The sequence below is a fragment of the Ambystoma mexicanum genome, chromosome 9 (genome assembly GCF_040938575.1).
Source record: "Ambystoma mexicanum isolate Mex_15411 chromosome 9, UKY_AmexF1_1, whole genome shotgun sequence".
In the NCBI taxonomy this organism is placed as follows: Eukaryota; Metazoa; Chordata; class Amphibia; order Caudata; family Ambystomatidae; genus Ambystoma; species Ambystoma mexicanum.
This window is the reverse complement of record NC_090931.1, coordinates 564,108,423-564,126,483: the sequence shown is the minus strand read 5'-3', so window position 1 is coordinate 564,126,483 and position 18,061 is coordinate 564,108,423. Positions and strand designations below refer to the sequence as shown.

The 18,061-nt window shown below is 46.3% G+C and overlaps 1 protein-coding gene across 1 annotated transcript in view; it reads left to right on the top strand.

The window, feature by feature from the left end:
- Positions 1-10,723, top strand: part of LOC138489671 (pinopsin-like) — an 86,534-nt gene extending 75,811 nt beyond the window's left edge. Inside the window, exons 4-5 of the mRNA XM_069617328.1 lie at positions 8,364-8,603; positions 10,398-10,723. Of these exons, the coding sequence (XP_069473429.1) occupies positions 8,364-8,603; positions 10,398-10,541 (384 nt within the window). The 3' untranslated portion in view covers positions 10,542-10,723. The remainder of the gene's footprint in view (positions 1-8,363; positions 8,604-10,397) is intronic.
- Positions 10,724-18,061: the final 7,338 nt, after the last annotated feature.

Sequence of the window (18,061 nt, the reverse complement as noted above, 5' to 3'; positions counted from 1 at the left end):
TCGCAGGCATATTGCCAGCGGCTCTAGTGCCAGTATGTATAGCATGGGTGACCAGGGGCATCCCTGTCTGGTCCCTCTGCTGAGTTGCCATTTGTCTGAAATTGTGGATCCCGTTTTAACTCTCGCTACCGGGGTGCTATATAACATCTGGACCCACCTGATGTATCCAGGGCCCATTCCGTAACCTTTCAGGCTCGCTTTCAACCATGGCCACCGCATCGAGTCAAAGACTTTGACTGCGTCTAGCGACACAATAGCCAACTCACCCGTGTCCTCCCCGGTGTTATCAATGATATGGTGCAGCCTCCTGTGGTTGTCTGTGATATTCCTACCAGGGACATAGCCCGTCTGATCTGGGTGTATCAACTTACCAATCACCCTCTTTAGCCTATTGCGAATATTGCCATGAGTATTTTACTGTCCTGATTGAGCATGGACAAGGGTCTATAGGACCCGCACTCCATGGCTGGCTTGCCTGGTTTCAGAAGTGGGATGATCACTGCCTCGCGGAGGGACGGTAGCAATTCCCCCCGCTCATAGGCTTCATTAAACATATCAAGCAATGGCTGGAGTAGCTCCTGCTTATATGTCTTATAAAACTCGCTAGGCAACCCATCTGACCCAGGCGCCTTACATGTGGGCAGATGTTGGATCACCACTTCCAGTTCGTCCAAGGTAACAGGGGCATCCAGATCTGCACATTCTAGGTCATCCAGGGTGGGCAGCCCTACATCCTCTATTGTTCCCAGTATGTCTTGGTTCATATCCTCCCCTGTGTCCTCGTATAGTTGTCTATAATACCTGAGGAACTCCTCATTTACCCCCTCCTGGGTGTTACGGGTTCGGCCTACTGCATCCCTGATCTCTCTAATCACTGAGCCAGGGGTCTCGCTCTTATACAGCCAGGCCAGCAATCCACCCGGCTTATCCCACCTGCATGTAGTCTCTCCGTGTATTTTTTGTAATTTAGTTTGCATAATCTATCCCAGAGTCCACTGCAGGTTAACTGTAAGTCTTTTATCTTAGCACTATTCTCCCGGGTTGTCTCCTAATTTTGCATGAGACCCTCCAGCTCTCTTTCTGATTCCTGAAGTTCCCGTTCAATGCCCCCTTGGAGCCCTTTAGATTTCGATATAGCGACCCCCCGCACCACCACCTTAAACACCTCCCATACTGTACCCACAGAGCGTACACTGCCTGTGTTAGTTTCAAAATATTCCTCGATGGCCTCCCTCAGGTCCTCTCGAAACCCTGCGTCTTGTAACACCTGTTCTGAGTCTCCATGTAGGGATGCGTGCCCTGGGGGGGTTGATATCGCCACTCTACGACCGGAGGCGCGTGATCGGATAATACCCGAGCCTTATATTCCACTCCCATCATTTCTCCCAATATCTCGGACGCTGCAAACACATAGTCTAGCCTCGTGTGTAAGTCATGTGGTGCTGCGTATTGCGAGTATTGTCTATCCAATGGATGCAGCTTCCTCCAGACATCCACTAGGCCTAGGTCTTCCAACATTGTCCCCAGCGCTTTAGCCGCTGGCGCTGGCTTCCCTGATTTGTCATCTGACCTGTCTATTCTAGGATTCAGGGTACAATTAAAGTCCCCTCCCCACACTATCGCGCCAACCGCCAAGGGGCTAATCTTACTGTATAGGGACCTAAAGTAAGCCGCTGTATCATGGTTAGGGGCGTATAAATTGATGATATGCACCTCTCTGTTCTCCAGGAGTCCCGTTACCACCACCATTCTGCCCTCTGGGTCTATTGTCGAACTGAGCACCTGGAACGGCACGTGCAGTGCCACCCATGTGACCACCCCTCTTGCATATGTCGACTACGTGGCCCCCATGACACTACCCCTCCATTTTCTCCTGACCACCTCCAGCTTTTCCTTAGTGAGGTGGGTCTCTTGTAGCAAGGCTATATCAATATGCATCCTTTTTAGATACAGCATCACTTTGTTGCGTTTTAAGTAACTGTTTAGGCCCCGCACATTCCAGGTCACCACTCTAAGATTACCCAATGCCATCTAATCGGTCTGCTCCCAATCCACTCCTCCCTCCGATGCTTCCCGTGATGGCCCGTTTACCGACTCTTACCCTTCCCAGCCTCAACAATTACCCCCCTGTACCCCAACTCCACCCCACTGCACACAACCCAACCCCTCCCTCCACCCTACCCTACCCCAACAAATGCCCAGCTCCATCCCTGGATCTCAGGCCCACCCGCATCTGGTCCTATCTAGCGTCAGAGGACTAGGACCCCGCAGGGCGTCACCGATCTAACAGTGACCTAACTAGGTATACTACTAATGGGTTCAAGGGATGCCTCCTAGGTGCTCCCACTTATCTGTTTAGGGTTGTTGCGCCCAGTGGAGCCCGCCAGCTTATCTTGCCGCGCCCTCCCCACAAGATAAATTGAGCTCTATATTCAAGTCCCAGTGTCCGAGCCATGTCCCCGAGGAGGACACAGCTGCGTGCTACTTATCTCCTGCAGCCCCCATCTGGGTATCCGGTTCGTGAGGGCGGCCCTGCATATCCAGCCATTCCATCGCATCCTTCGGCGTCTCAAAGAACAGGGATTTGTTCTTGTAGAACACTTTCAACTTGGCTGGGTAAAGCAACATATAACAATGGCCTGCTTCTTTTAATCTTCTTTTCACCGACCCAAAGTTCAGAGTATAGTCCGGATATGCCGTGATTTTTTCCGACCCCCTTTCGATCGTTCCTCCCTTCCGAAAAAATTCGAGTATCTTCTCCCGGTCTCGATAGTTCAGAATTTTTGCGATCAGCGGTCGCGGGGGGCTTCCCGGGGGTGGTCTTCTTGTCAAGGCCCTGCGCGCCCTTTCAACCGCGAACCCCTGGGTCAGCACCCCGCCAGTTATCTCCTGCAGGAGCATGGTTTCCACCTATTCTGTTGGGTTTGGCCCCTCCATTCCTTCCGGCAAACTGACAATGCGTATGTTGTTTCGTCTGGCCCGCCCTTCCGCCTCCTCCACTCTGTCCTCCAGGTTGCCCACCCGCTGCACAAGGGCATGTAGCTCCGATCCATGTGCGGCGCACGCCGCAGTATTCGGAGCCATCTCCTTCTCCAAGTTCCCGGTGCGCTCCGCAATCGTCTGCATGTCCAGTATCAGCAGGTCCACTTCCTCTTGGACCGCACCAATCTTAAGGTCCAGGCCCACCTTCAGTTCGCTCATTGCCTGGCCCAGTTTAGTCTCCCAGGCCACTTTCAAGTCTGCAATTGCTGCTAGCACCCCCTGGATCGTGCCCGGTGCCTCCGCCTCTGTCGTGGGGGTCTCCTTGCTTTTGCCTCCCTCTGCACCTGGGGGCGTCTTGGTGTAAGCCTCTATCATGGGCTGTTTGGTCCTGGGACTGACCACTTTATTAGACATCCTGCTGTGTTGTCCGGGCGTAAGCCAGCTGCACCTCCCCGTGCACAAAGGTCTGCGTGGCACCAGGCCACTCTTGGCAGTATAGGGCCGTGGCGGCTATGCCCATGTGTGTCTTGGTCGCTCGCCTCACCCTTAGAGTGGGCTGTGTCCACCCACGTACTTGCACACTCTCGGCGTCATGACCCCGGTCTCTGCCTTACTCCATGGGCACCTTCCAAGTTCAGTCTGGCTTCACTGCGGGCCCAGCATCAGCCGCGAGTTCGCGGCGGGTCTCGTCAGTTACCATCTATGCGCATTCGGGCTCCGGGCGCACGCATCTTCGGGCGTCTTGCTGTCTCGATCTTGTCTCTCGGCTCGCAAAGCATAAGCGCGGTCCGGGCAGTCCGCCTTCTTTCCTCCGCTTCTCCACACCACGGCCCCTTTGGGTCTATTGCTTAAAACAGGATCCTGAAATCCATTACTGGTACCGTCTGATCCTTCGCTGCAGAGCACCCACGACCCTCGATGATCCCTTTGTTCCCGCAGCCATTTTGTTTCCATTTTTCGAGTCGGGGCCCGCAGTTATACAAATGGGTATAACTTTGTGTCCGTGCATCCCATGTGCACCAAAAGTTCAGCAAGTACGTCCCCCATCTTCATAGTCACTGATGTTAATTCCCTGCGCTGGCAGGCATCCGTGCGTGCACTTTTTCCCCAAGATCAATACAGGATCGAAGGAGCTCCTCCGGAGCACGTCTCTTTACATGGCCTTCCTAGCCACGCCCCCCTGTTGTGTATGTATATTGTTGTGTAACCTGTAAAGTGCTCTGTTGCTTCCCGAACCTAGGTCTGCGCTCAACGAATATCATAATAATAATAAAAATGAGTAGTAGCAGAATTTGGTGAAACAAACACAGGGTACCCACCCGTTCTATTCAGGAAGCAATCACCACTGTTCGAAAATATGCTCTGTATTCTGAGGACTTTCTTTCCTCTGGATTCAGAGTTCATACTGGTTTTCTTGTCTTAGTTGGACGATTACCCTCCACAATTATGCTCTGAGGTTTTTGTGAGGTTTGCCATCTCTCTGGGTGAGATAGAATTGTCAATGGTATGGTTCGGGTTGCCAGGATGGTCACATTATTTGGCAACGGATGGAGCAGATCCATCTTCCTTGCGGTTCAACACAGTATTGGTGTCATCACATTTGTTATTAGGTGATGCCGGGTTTTTTTTGGTTTTATTTGTTTAATGTCCTTTACCAGAGACACTCTTACAAATGGTAGATAAGTATAAGCAAATATCAGTTTTGCCATCCACTTTGTTATTTTTGTTTCCATTGATAGTTTTATCTCTAGGGACACATATGTGGTCTTTTTTGCAAGTTTTCAAACAAGTCATTTCAGTTCTATTAGAAATTAGATTGTAATTGGCAGACTGACATCTATTGATTATCGTAGAAGTCACAGAGGCTGAAGTAGCAAAGTTGGTTTTATTCCGTTTGGACTAATTTGTTTTCTTTCTGTACTTTTGTCTCTTTTTTTCCTTTTGTTTCACTCGCATGGAATGTCCCGCGATATCATTGGCCATTTCTCTAATGTTGTAATCATCCAACTGAATGGATTGGTCATTACTTCTATTGCCATCGATAGTTTACGCTGCAAGTCTATTGGTTGCAGGCTTACTCCCGGGACAATTCGAATTTTGTTCCAGGTCCAATGGATAAAAGGCTGGCTCAGAAGAGTCTGATAGAATATTGATTCAATCGGGTGTGATTTGTACCACATTCATAGTCGGGCATCGTGGGCTAAGATGTTCAATGATTGTATTTAATAATAGAGTGTGATCGGAGGTAGTTTTGTGGAGATCCTCGCAAAGGCTGACAAGAGATGTTAATAGGTAAGCTAATCCTTCCAGTTGCGTTTTAGTCAGTGTTGTTGTGCGCAGGTTCTACATCTTCAGATAGAGTTGATATAAGTATGGAGACTGTGGAGTCACTAAGCTGTTTTCATTTGATAATTCCTCTCTAATATGATGTACTATAATTTCCGATGACGGTTTGTTAATCCTCTGTGTAATAGGTGATAAAGGTGCATTATTTAAAAGTGTATTAGTATTGGTAGGTGTGACTATGTTGTTATGGTTGTTATCCGATACGGTTTCTATAATGATTATTTGGTCTACTGGAGACAATTTATGACAACCAGGATTGCTGTCCGTGATTGATGAGATTTCAGGATTAATAGTTGAATCTACAGCCAATATTGGGCAAGAGTTTGATGATGTAAGTGTGTGTGCTGCCCCTCCAGGCTTCATTGAGCTGGGTACGAGCATCGAGCATTGTTGCTCCTAAACAGTTGCAGGTACACCGGTCATAGTTGCTACTATACATTGGAGCTGATTCATAGAATAATTGGCATGGTAAATAGGGCCCTTCTGCATGCAAAACCCCCCTGCATCAATTCATGGAATCGGCTTTGCCGGACTTTTCTGTACACTGCAGTACCATCGTGCTGGGTCGGCGTGTCCCTGCGTGCAGTCGAGTGCCTTACTTCAGACTCTACGCAGAGTGTGGGTTGGGCCTACGCAGAAACCAAAATAGGGGCGTCACATGCAAAAGGAGGAAAAACAAGGGAAATTGTAGGTGTGTCAAGGGATGGCCTGGCGAGGTAATCGCACGCCCACAACTGCTCAAACCCAAGCGTATTCAGGGGCTGCATTTGTCCCTTGTGAGGGTATCTCCTATTATAAAACTTTATCCTGTGAAGTGGTAAAAACACAACAGGCAGAAGTGAAAAGCAGGCCTGCCCACTCTTTATAGGTGAGTGATCAAGAGAGCCAGTGTTGTAAAAGAGATACTCTCCCCTTTCAAATTCTTCCACAACAGGGCTTAAATATTTCAAGTTGCAAGCTACTAGCTAGCCATAAGTAAATCACTTGCCACCTCAATTCTTCACATACGCACAGCACGCCATTTTTTTACTCACCCGGAGTCATTGATCACTAACAGATTGCTCGTGCTGATTGCGCATGTTTAGCCCTGCTCAAGAGTCTACATTTATTGTGACAGTGTTATTAGCAGGGTTTAGGAAGAGTACAGACCCCACATTTCATCGAATAACATGACAGTCTGGGCCCTTGTTTTGCTCCCGTTTGAGGAAGACTTCTGTATGCCTCTCCCCACTCACTCCGTGATATACCAAAAACTCCAGAACCAGTCAACAATGAGAAATGGCCTGGACAGCTGAAGACTGACATAGGAAATAAAAACGACTGGGGCCCCCAAAACATCGAACTGGCTGGCTTACTTGGCTGCTAGTCCTGGTTTCCCCATAGCATTGATCTGGAGGTGCACCCACCTCTGGCTGTGGGGTGTCTACCAGGGGGCGTCACAAGCCTGGGCCGGGCTGAGGACGGCTCTGTAGGCCTGTGGCAGGTGTATTGGCATGGCGGCAATGCTGGATCAAGAGCCAGTGCACCATTCCGTGCAGCACCTATCTTGTTCTCAGCGGGCCGGACACCCAACCCCTTGTGACTCCATCCCCCCACTCACATTCTTCTTATGTTTATGTTTATGCATTTATAGTGCACAGGCAGGACTGAGCAGAATCAACTGCATTCAGGTGCAGGTGTTAACATACTGAAACGACACCTATAAGCCAAAACCTTTGCACCGGGGTACAACTAGGAGGGAGATGAATGTGAGGAGGGACACATAGCCTGTGGGGGTTGTTTGGTTATTTACCCAACCATTGACTGCATATGCCCACACTAAATCCTATGGCCCATTCCCACCCACTACCTGCCCTCTCCGCCCGAAAAACACACACCCATGGGAACTCTTTGTGCTGCTCCATAATGCAGTACAATCAAACGTTGTACTGTATAGGGCCACCAGTGTTATTTCTAAGCAGTCTTCTGATGGTTAATAGCCTAACTGTGGCTGCAAATGAGCTACTGAGCTAAGAAACATGTTTTAACCAAGTCTGCTTTCACCCACTGGATTTATAAGCATGTCTTTGACTCTGTTTCTTGGCATACACTCTTACTAAAAACATGCATTGGCAAAGACAACCGTTTGGGCTTGTGTACAGGTTTTATATAGGCATTTGTCAGGCACAGAAATGTTATGGCCAGGTACTCTCAGTAATCCAGCTGTTGCCATTTTATTGCCAGGTAGTGGTGCCCTTGTCGTAGGACCTGCCTGGGAGGTCTGGGTGTGCAGACATCAGCAGGCCCTACTTGAACACCAGATGGATTCTGGGAACCTAGGAATACACAAGTACATTTATTCAGAGGGGCTGGGCTGTGCAGCAGTTTTGCTGCAATTTCGTCCTAAATGTTCAAACAACGTCTGTGAATGAGTTCTATGCGTCTAGTAAAATCCACCAACTCTCAAAGGTGCATCATTTGCACTATTTAGAGAAAATAATAATAGTCACAGGTGTCTACAAAGCGCCTCATGCATGCACAGGTGGCCTGTGCACATATTAGAACCAGACGAGTCTGAAGGATGCCTCATTTGTGCTTTACAGAAATAATAATAATAATAATAATAATAATAGTAACAGAACTAGGTTATTAAATAGTGCTTAATGGCTGATGATTCCTGCACCTACATACACAACCGTGTTGGCCTTCTGGTCATGCACCTGCACCTGTCATTATTATAGAATTTAATGGTGCTCAATGTATGCACCTGGGATTGATGAAGACTGATTTAATTGTGGCAAGCTGCACCATGATTGTCCTCAGGCAACAGCTGCAGGCACCGCTGGTTCAAGCACACTCCTGAAGAGCTGAGTCGGCCCTGCCAAGAATTTGAAATCACAAAGTGCGGGCGGTCCCGTGTTAGAGCCGACCCCTTTACTCCTGAACTATCCACTCAGAAAGTGCTTTGACGCCTCCTTCAGTGCAGGCTCTGAGTTTATTCTACCTCTTGTCATGGAAAAGCAGACAACAGTTCAGTGTCTTCTTATTTTCCACAGGTTGCCGCACAACAAAAGGAATCCGAGACGACTCAGCGCGCAGAGAAGGAGGTGACAAGGATGGTGGTTGCCATGGTAATGGCGTTCCTGATCTGCTGGTTACCCTACGCCACTTTTGCCATAGTGGTAGCCACAAACAAAGACATAGTGATCGAGCCCGCGCTGGCATCAATGCCCTCCTACTTCTCTAAAACTGCCACGGTCTACAACCCCGTTATTTACGTCTTCATGAACAAACAGGTACTGGGCCTTAAAAAAGCAACGCTTTCAAGCTCAATTAGCTAAGGTTATTTTTGGCGTAACTTTGCTTTTTTTAATTTATTTTTTTTAAAGGAAAATGCGCAACTCAATTGGAGAATGGGTTCTGTGAATTCTGTTGCGAGTGGTTGCTAGTTATGAGTGGCAACTAAATCCTGTCTATAAGTGGAAGGAAAAGTGCTCCCTTCGCATATATTCCCTTCAGCAGGTACCGCTGCGGTTAAATGGACTACCACCACCTGAAAATGGTGGTAAACGCCAACCTAAAATAGGACAAGCTCTAAAGCTGATTATATGAGGTTAGGTAAGGTTTGGGGTGGTGGCCACACACTCAGGTAATGGGAAAGGAGTGTTGTTTCCTAGAGGGCCCCTACGGTGTAATCCCTAGGAATCAATATTAGGGGAGGGGAGCAAATCAGGGAGCACAAATAAAACAAGGAGGGTGGAGTGGGGGCACACATACATATGGGTCAACGGGCCATACTGGTTTAAGTAAATATACTTTAAGAAGCTGTTTGTACCAATTTAAAATGTGACATTATGCACATTCTGCGTAGGTTTAAGAAAATAAAAGTTTGCCTCAAGTTAATATACACCCTGAAGAGGCAACTTATGTTCAACAATTGCAAAAAAGTCCAGCCAGCGCGCCACATCCGATTTTCACACGTCCTAAAGCAGAAAACTGGCCAGGTATCTCAGTTGCAGAGGTGAATTATCTCGCTTCTGCAATTCCTTATGTTATTTAAAATGCACTGTGAAGGAGAAGGGTTGGGCTGGTTGCTTGCTCATGTTCAGGGTGAGTGTTCTTCCCCCATAATGAGAATCTAAAGTTATCCAAAGCACCATAGTTCAGTTGCCAAACAACTGCTGTCAGAATAGTAGAAACATGTACTTTCGAATCCGCAGCTAGACAAGCCAATTTCAGCTTTAGAAGTACTCCATACAATACAATACTACAAAAAAGGGGAACAGAAGTGGAAGGGTTTTTGTGGGCGAATTCACACAAACAATGAATGAGTGGCTTTCAGTTTAAGCAAGTTGTTTCACTTTAAAAGTGTCGCTTTGTTGTTTCATGTTACATTTTAAGTAGTACATCTGGAAAACGGTGTGCCCAGCATGCAGGAAGCCCGCTTTTAATATAAATGGCCCCACCACACTGATATTCATGGGTATTCTTGGCCCATTTATTTCTGTGGTGCCTGCTTCATGCCAGATGAAAGGACAGTCTATTCATACTTTTTTATGCAGAGCTCCCCCCTTGAGTATCAATATTGTACCCGAGCCCTCCTGGGATAAAAAGTGTTGCCGGGCGCCCCCAGATGCCCCATCTGCTTATATTTTCTATTGAAAGCTGTCACCGTACTCCCTTTTTGAAGAGCCCGTTGCGCCCCCTAAGGTGGCAGTTCGAGGACCCCTGGAACAAATGGACTGTAAAAAGATGATAGCTGGCTTAATTGTCTATCCAGCTGGTCGAAAGAGCAACTTAAAGAATGTTCATGGAGATGCGGCAGAGCGGCAGTGAGCGCGGGCCAAAGCAGCAATTAGGGCGGACAATTGCCCCACCTTGCCCCTTGCAGTTAGGGACGCCTGTGGGTCTCGCTGAAGCAATTCACACACATATAATACGATTTTAAAAACGATAATATGCTGTTCAGTGTAAAGTTTAGAAATGCGTTTCTGTTGCATTCCTATTTTCTCCTCATTTGACCTGTCGCAATTATTCTAACGTCGACCCCGGCGTGTCTGCCTGTAACGCGCTGCTTTTCTTCCGCACAGTTCCGCCACTGCCTGCTGACGCTGATGTGCTGCGGCCGCAACCCCTGCGGAGGCGAGGAGGACGCCAGCGCCACCGCGGCCAGCGCGCGCACAGACGTGACTTCAGTTTCCGAGGGAGGCGGAAATAAGGTCACGCCAGCGTGAGAGACGGCGGCCATTAGAGGCCTCAGCGCAGCCACGGGACATTGATCGTCCATCTTGCCTGTGGTGCAGGGCCGGCAGATTTCAATCTTTTATTCTCTTCAATCGGCGTTGCTACAAATCAAAGACACAGCGTGATGCTTCAGACAGCCAGCATTCATTCCTGATTTCCTGTGCCCTTCTCTGAAGGGTGCATTCAGATTTTTCATATATATATATATATATACGTGATGAAGCGCTTAGTGGAGCGCGAAACGCGTTGTGTACAGGTCGTGTACCATGCGTCCTGCCTCTGTGTGTCTTTGTGTGGTTACTGATTGTACCATTATTTTTTTGTACAATCCGTTTATTTCTATGGAAACATTAAAAAATATATCCGTTTTTCAACACAGTGTTTCCTTGCTTTTTGTCCCTGTTTTGGAGTCTTCTGCAATTGCTGCTGTGCCTGCCGGAGTGCGGCTCGCCTTTCCTCCTTATTTTGGATATATAAATATATATATATATATATATATGTATATATAAATATATATATATATATGGGATACATTACTCACCGTAATACGGCCTATGCACAGCATGTGATCTAAGCAGATTCCACAAGCCTCAGAAATATATATATAGTTGACCTTACTGTTCCACACATGTTACATGCTTAGCCCCTTAATTCACCACTACACTGTACTGTTCCCTTCACCACACTGTACGCATGATTTGTGTCTGTACATAGAGCCTAATGAGGTTCAGAGGTTTGTAAAATGCGAAGTTGCGGCTGTTCACACTAGAGAAACATTAACACAATAAACGTGTAAATAAACGCAGGAGCTCGTTCACACTGTTTTAATGAAAAGCACATCCGGCCAGCTCTTCCCACGTGGGTTGAGAATCGCAGGTTCAGATCGTAAACAAGAACAAAGTGCTCCCAAGAAAATGTATTTCCCCACAAGGAGAATCAATGTGCCTTCTGAATTAGTGCACGTTTGCTTCATAAGCATGACAGGACTGCAGCTCTCTTACCTTTTGAATAGTCTGCTTCAGGAGGCTGAAAGGCAGGGTGATTGTCAACTCTGGTGCATCCATCATCAAGGCAGTTTCCGCCCTTTAATAACGCTGTCATCTACCACCTCTCCCACGATCAGGAAACCGACTGACTTACCTTTGGAAAGCTGTCCCCGCCCTGTGTCACAGAAGAAGAAATGTTAGAGAAAGCCTAGCCCTTCTCCCCTGGGCATTGGACATCGGCAATGCCACCCACGACTGCTGACACCCGACATCCTCTGGTCTGGTGTGTGAGGCTGGCTCAGCTGCAGTCCCACCTCTCACATATCCACATGAAGCAGTTTGAAATAGGGACTGTGGCCTCAGGCAGAGGTCATGAGGGCTGCCACATATTGAAAGGCTGCCAGCTTGAGCATCATCATCCCAAAAGGTCCTAGTTCGTTGTCTGGATCTTGAACAATAGCCTTCCCGGTATTACGTTACCACCATTTCACCAACCCTTGCCACACACCACAACAGCTTACACCCAGGCCTTGAACTGCCTCCTACTGACACCCCGGACATTCACCATTGCCATTCCAAGAGGACAATCTAACTTGTGGTCAGACACTCATCCTATCACATAAGGGATATAGTGCCCTTCCCACTACTTGGCACATTGATTCTGGACAGCACTCGCTCTTCCAATTGTAACAGGTCACCGATTACAGTACGTGGCTCTTGCATCAGGGCCCTGACAGCTCTCAGTATCCCACATCTGCACTCTCTGTTGCTTCTGCCTTGTTTCCTTATTGCTTCTTACTGATTGTGTGGACTAATGTCCCCTCTGGTCCCCCTGCTGGTATCCCACGCTACAATGCTTTCTCTGTTCAGAGCTCCCTCATCCATTGTGGTGTGGCATCTGTCCCATGACATGTTATGCACATTCCTGTGAAGATGTTGAGGCTTGTCTCCACTCACAACCTCCTCTCTCAGGTCTCCCCTGCTCCCACGAAGTGGCATTTCTTGGGGCAACAGTGCCCTTTGGATTTATTTTCTGACCATTTGGGATTCAAAAACAGGTTCATGAAGGTCAGAATCCTTAACTTGCATGTAGGAATCAAAACCAAGTGCGGATAATAAAGGGATGACAGATTCCTGTGGGTAGTAATCACTCAAGTGAGGGCGCAGACTCTTTAACAGAGGGGTGTTCTACAGAATCCCCATGCACTGTCTCCACGGAGCTAAGTGCTCTGGCTCTGAAGCCCTGGTAGGCTGGCTAGCCTGAGCCTCAGAGGCCCCCTAGGGTCATAAGATGAAGGTGGCTTTCTGGCTTCCTCACAGGAATCAACGATTAAAGCGTTCATCATGAGAGTTCTATCAGGACAATGAATGCATTATGCATTGCAGTTCTTACTTGCTTTCTTGCCTACAGGATTTGCAACTGAGTAAAAGAGTTGTTGCTGGAGTTAATGTTGGTTTCTCGTCAAAAAGTAAAGGGCTATGTTATAGTGCTTGAAATGACCCTCTGGTAAGATAATGCCAAGATATCTTTCTAGAGCCATGTGAGAACTAGTTTGAACCAGCCCCACTGGATGTATGTTGTTTATTGAACTCTATAAAAAGGAGGATCACCACATGTATGTGTGTCAGCAGAGCCCTTGTGCGTGCAAGCAAAACACTTACCGACTGCAACAGAGTAATGAGGGTGGTGCGGTGCCACGTGGCAGTGCCAAACTAACCATCGATGGAAGCAAAGATGGCCCATCCTACCGGACAGAGGTATGTAGTATTCACAGCCATTATGGAATAGGGGATGGGAGCGAGAGTTCTTAGTAGTCCTGACTACAGTGACTGCTCCTCTTGTGGGCCCTATTCAGACCAACTCCCTGTGGGCAGGGGATTGGTATACCACAACCATGCCGTCACACTGGCCGTGCATGACTGTGTCAGCAGACAGATGTTGAACCTCTGTAGGTGATTTTGATATGGAGAGTTAGGACAGAGGCAGAAGTAACTTTGATGAATATTGACTCAGCAAACGTAATTAGGGCTAGAGCTTGGCCCAACGATATTTTATTTTTTTTATCTCATATATTATAGCCTATGAGGCTTTTTATATTCTCTAAAACACAAAATAGAGTGTACAAAAATCCAGAAATTAAATTTATTATTGCATCAGTTGTTCCATAAATAAATTATAACATAAAATAATCAATAAAAACATTACCTAAGTGGCATAGCCATCTTGCTTACAATTATATTTCATCCATAAAATATTCAAATGCACACCAAAATTGAGTCCAATGGTAAATCAAGTTAAAGTCATTACCTCCAAGGAAGGTCTTCCATAATTCACCGGAAGAGACATCCTCCTCACTAAGCCATTTACCATATCTGAGGATGTGTTGCCTGCAGATCTTGCTCAGGCTGTCACATGCAGAGATTGTAGATATTTTACTCTTTCGATATCCGTTCCTCCACACAATATGCATGTATGTTCTTCTCTATGTAATCCTCATTGGATGCCTATTACCTCTAAGGAGCTCACAAAATTAACTGTAATCTTCATATATTTTTGGGCTATCCAATTGTGAGGATATTCCTTTAGGTATAGTGGTGGACGTTTTGCTTATTTTTCTAGTTCTAATTCTTGTACCGCTCGTTTTGTCAGGGTTTTAAACCTTAGCAGGGTAGTGTCAAAGATGTTTGAAGTTAAGTGAGCGCTACGTTTTGAGGACTCTTAAACCAATTTATATAAATTGGTACTACTGAGTCTGCAAACTTTATTGCAGAAGGATTGACAAATAATGCGCAACTAAGTGTCAGGAGCAGACTTATGCAATTTCCAGTACAAATACAATTTCCTCAATCTTAGTGAGCTAGGCATGTTATATAGCTTACATTCTTGGTACAAATATTCTACTGGGAGCTGATATGGTAAGTTTAGAAGAGGTTTTAGACACCAGATTTTAAGCTTCATCATGTTGTTAACTCATTTGCCACTCCGAATGTCTGCACATATAGCATCAGAGGGAGTATTTTAGCAATGTAAACTTGTACGCTGGCATTGATGGAATAGCTTGCAAGGTTTCTAGTTGATGTACCTTGGCCTCAATCGTATTCCAATGAGTTAAACACGCCAGTCTATGATTAAACATGACCCCCAAATATTCAAATTGTTGCACTTTGTCTATAGGCTTCTGGTCAATTTGCCAGCTATAATTCCTCAGCTTTTTGATGTTACTGGGCTGAATATAATTAGTTTGGTTTTACTGGAGTTGTTCTTAAGTCAATTTTGTGCGGAATACATGCTACGTTTATTCAGTGTATATTGAAGGCCCCTATGGGGTACTATCCATAATGGCCAGATCATCCGCATACCCTAGCCACTGTGTGCGCTGCTCTCCAAGCCTCGGTGAGGAGGTGTCTGCTGTGCTAAGTGTTTCAGGTAGATCAGACATACACATGTTAAACAATACGGGGCAAAAATGGGTACAACATCTTTTCGTCGTGGGATGTTTTTTCGTGGTTTTTTTACCACTAATATTTTAATGAAAAAAACCATTGAATTTTTTACTGCCAATTTTTTAGGGGTGGTAGAAAATTATAAATATGGGCTGTGGGTGTTTTGGAATACATCAAAAATATAAGTGAATTGGGGGAGAAATCCCCCCCAAAATAATACATAAAAAATTAGATGGGTTTTTTCGTTAAAAAAATTGCAGTAAAAAAACCTGCGAAAAAACATCCCGCAATGAAATGACATGGAACCCAAAAATGCACCCCTGCTTTAGCCCAAGCATGGTGCTCATGGGAGTAGAAACCTCTTCCGTCACTAGTCAATTTAACTCTCACACTAGTCTCATAATATAGAGCAATTATCATTCTCAGCAAGCCCAATTGAATGCCTTGATGATGTAATTTGTGCCAGAGCAGCCCTCTCTGGATTGTGTCGGAAGCAGCACTTCAGTCAATACATGTATCTGTTTACAAAGTCTCCATCCTGCTTCAATAGTGGAAACCAAGGCCAAGATATAAGTCATGAATCCGGAGTCCTTTCTGAAGACTGTCTGATGTAAAGGGATGATTTTATTCTCTGTGGCCCATTGTTCCAGCTCGAGCAGAAAGACGCTTGCAAAAATCTTGGCCAACACATCAAGCATGGCCAAGATCCTCAAATTAGAAGGGTCATCCCTAGGGCCCTTTTTGTGCACTGCAACAATTGTGCTTTCACAACAAGAAGGAGGAATGATATTTGTGAGGGCAATGGCATGAAAAAAGACCGAAAGCTTGTGGACCCTCCAGTTAGAGTTGAATTTAATACGTTTGTTATGTACCCCATCGGGATCGGGGCACGGGGAAACAGGACTTTTTTCATAACTTAATGACAGCAGTTAACTCGTCACATGTAGTTTGAACTCCCACTTAGCATATGTTAAGTCAAAAACTTGGATGCTAGAGCGGCCTATATTGGCAGTGATAAATAATTGGCAAGTGTCTTTAAAGGGCCCCTCCAGCATCAATTGATGAACGAGCATAGGTCTAGTCAGTTGCCATAAGCACTGCATATTATTAGATCTAATTGTCATGACTAGATCCTGCACCATGCTATTCTAAATTCCTTCTGAGGTCTTTTTAACCAATTAGTATATTCTTTTTTCCTAATGTAATAGCTTGACTGAAATTCTGGACATTGACAGAACACTTAGGTGTCTCAAATCTCTCCTCGTTTTCATTTTCTTCTGTTGAATTTTTTGGTCAAAGGAATATTTGTGTATGCCTTTATTCACATGAACCTGGGCAAAGAGAATGAGTCTTTGCAAAACAATTTCTCTAATGATAAGGTTAATTGCATCTATTTACAGCTTCCCATTGGCAGTCGCCATGATTTCCCAGCCTCGACTATCCAGAGGACATTGGCCATTTGGAATCCGATTAGTTTCAGTAGATGTTATCAGGTTGTTTAGGGTCCTAGTCACCTGATAGGCAAAGGCCCTCCAGCTAGTTGTCTCAAAAATGTCAAGGTTCCTTACATTATCATTAGCCTTACTCAAATTTCTAGCTCTCCAACTAATGTAGTTCTTTCCCAGCTTTCAATTCTACTCGCCCAGTGTTGTCATGTGATGTTTCAGGATCAGGGATTCCAATAGTAATGAGCAAGGAGAAGTGATCAGTCTCCTCCCGGGGCATGATGATCAAATCAATCGGTAAATTAAACAGTGCTTCCTGTCTAAACGCATAATGAATTGTAGAGGCACCGGAGGAAGTTAAACAAAGGAGGGTCTGGGAATCTCTCTACCAGCACAAACACAGCTCAATGACCTATCCTTGGGCGGATAACCCCTGGGAGAGACTCTACCAAGTCTTTAGCTCACTGTCCCTTTCACAGAGAAGACATTTCCCCGCATATCTCTTTGTCCTGCCCAGGGGCATTCCAGCACCGAAATGCTAGGCAATTCTCCTCTGAACAAGAGTACCAACAGCAACCCCATACATGTGCTCCAGTCTTGTTGGGCATCATCAGTGAGGTGAATCTGTGCCTCTCTAAGAACAGTGAGCAAGGGGTCCACGTCTGGATCGCCCTGGTAACTTAGGGTGAGAACCAAAGTTAATTTATGCAAAACAAGGGGGAGTCTGGGAATCTCTCTTCCATCACGAACACAGCCCAATGACCTGTTCTTGGGTGAATGGCCCCTGGGACAGACTCTACCAAGTCTTTAGCTCACTGTCCCTTTCACAGAGAAGAAATTTCCCTGCATATCAGTCTTTGTCCTGCCCAGGGGCAGTCCAGCACCGAAATGTTAGGCAATTCTCCTCTGAACAAGAGTACCAACAGCAACCCCATACACGTTTTTTAGCCTTGGTGGGCATCATCATTGAGGTGAAGCTGTGCCTCTCTAATGACAGTGAGCAAGGGGTCCACGCCTGGATCACCCTTGGAACTTAGGGTGAGACCCAAAGTTAATTTATGAAAACAAAGGGGGGGTCTGGGAATCTCTCTACCAGCACAAACACAGCCCAATGACCTGTTCTTGGGTGAATAGCCCCTGGGAGAGACTCTACCAAGTCTTTAGCTCACTGTCCCTTTCACAGAGAAGAAATGTCCTGCATATCAGTCTTTGTCCTGCCCAGGGGCAGTCCAGCACCAAAATGCTAGGCAATTCTCCTCTGAACAAGAATACCAACAACAACCCCATACATGTGCTCCAGTCTTGTTGGCCATCATCAGTGAGGTGAAGCTGTGCCTCTCTAAGGACAGTGAGCAAGGGGTCCACGTCTGGATCACCCTTGGAACTTAGGGTGAGACCCAAAGTTAATTTTTGCAAAACAAAGGGGGGTCTGGGAATCTCTATACCAGCACAAACACAGCCCAATGACCTGTTCTTGGCTGAATAGCCCCTGGGAGAGACTCTACCAAGTATTTAGCTCACAGTCCCTTTCACAGAGAAGAAATGTCTTGCATATCAGTCTTTGTCCTGCCCAGGGGCAGTCCAGCACCGAAATGCTAGGCAATTCTACACTGAACAAGAGTACCAACAGCAACC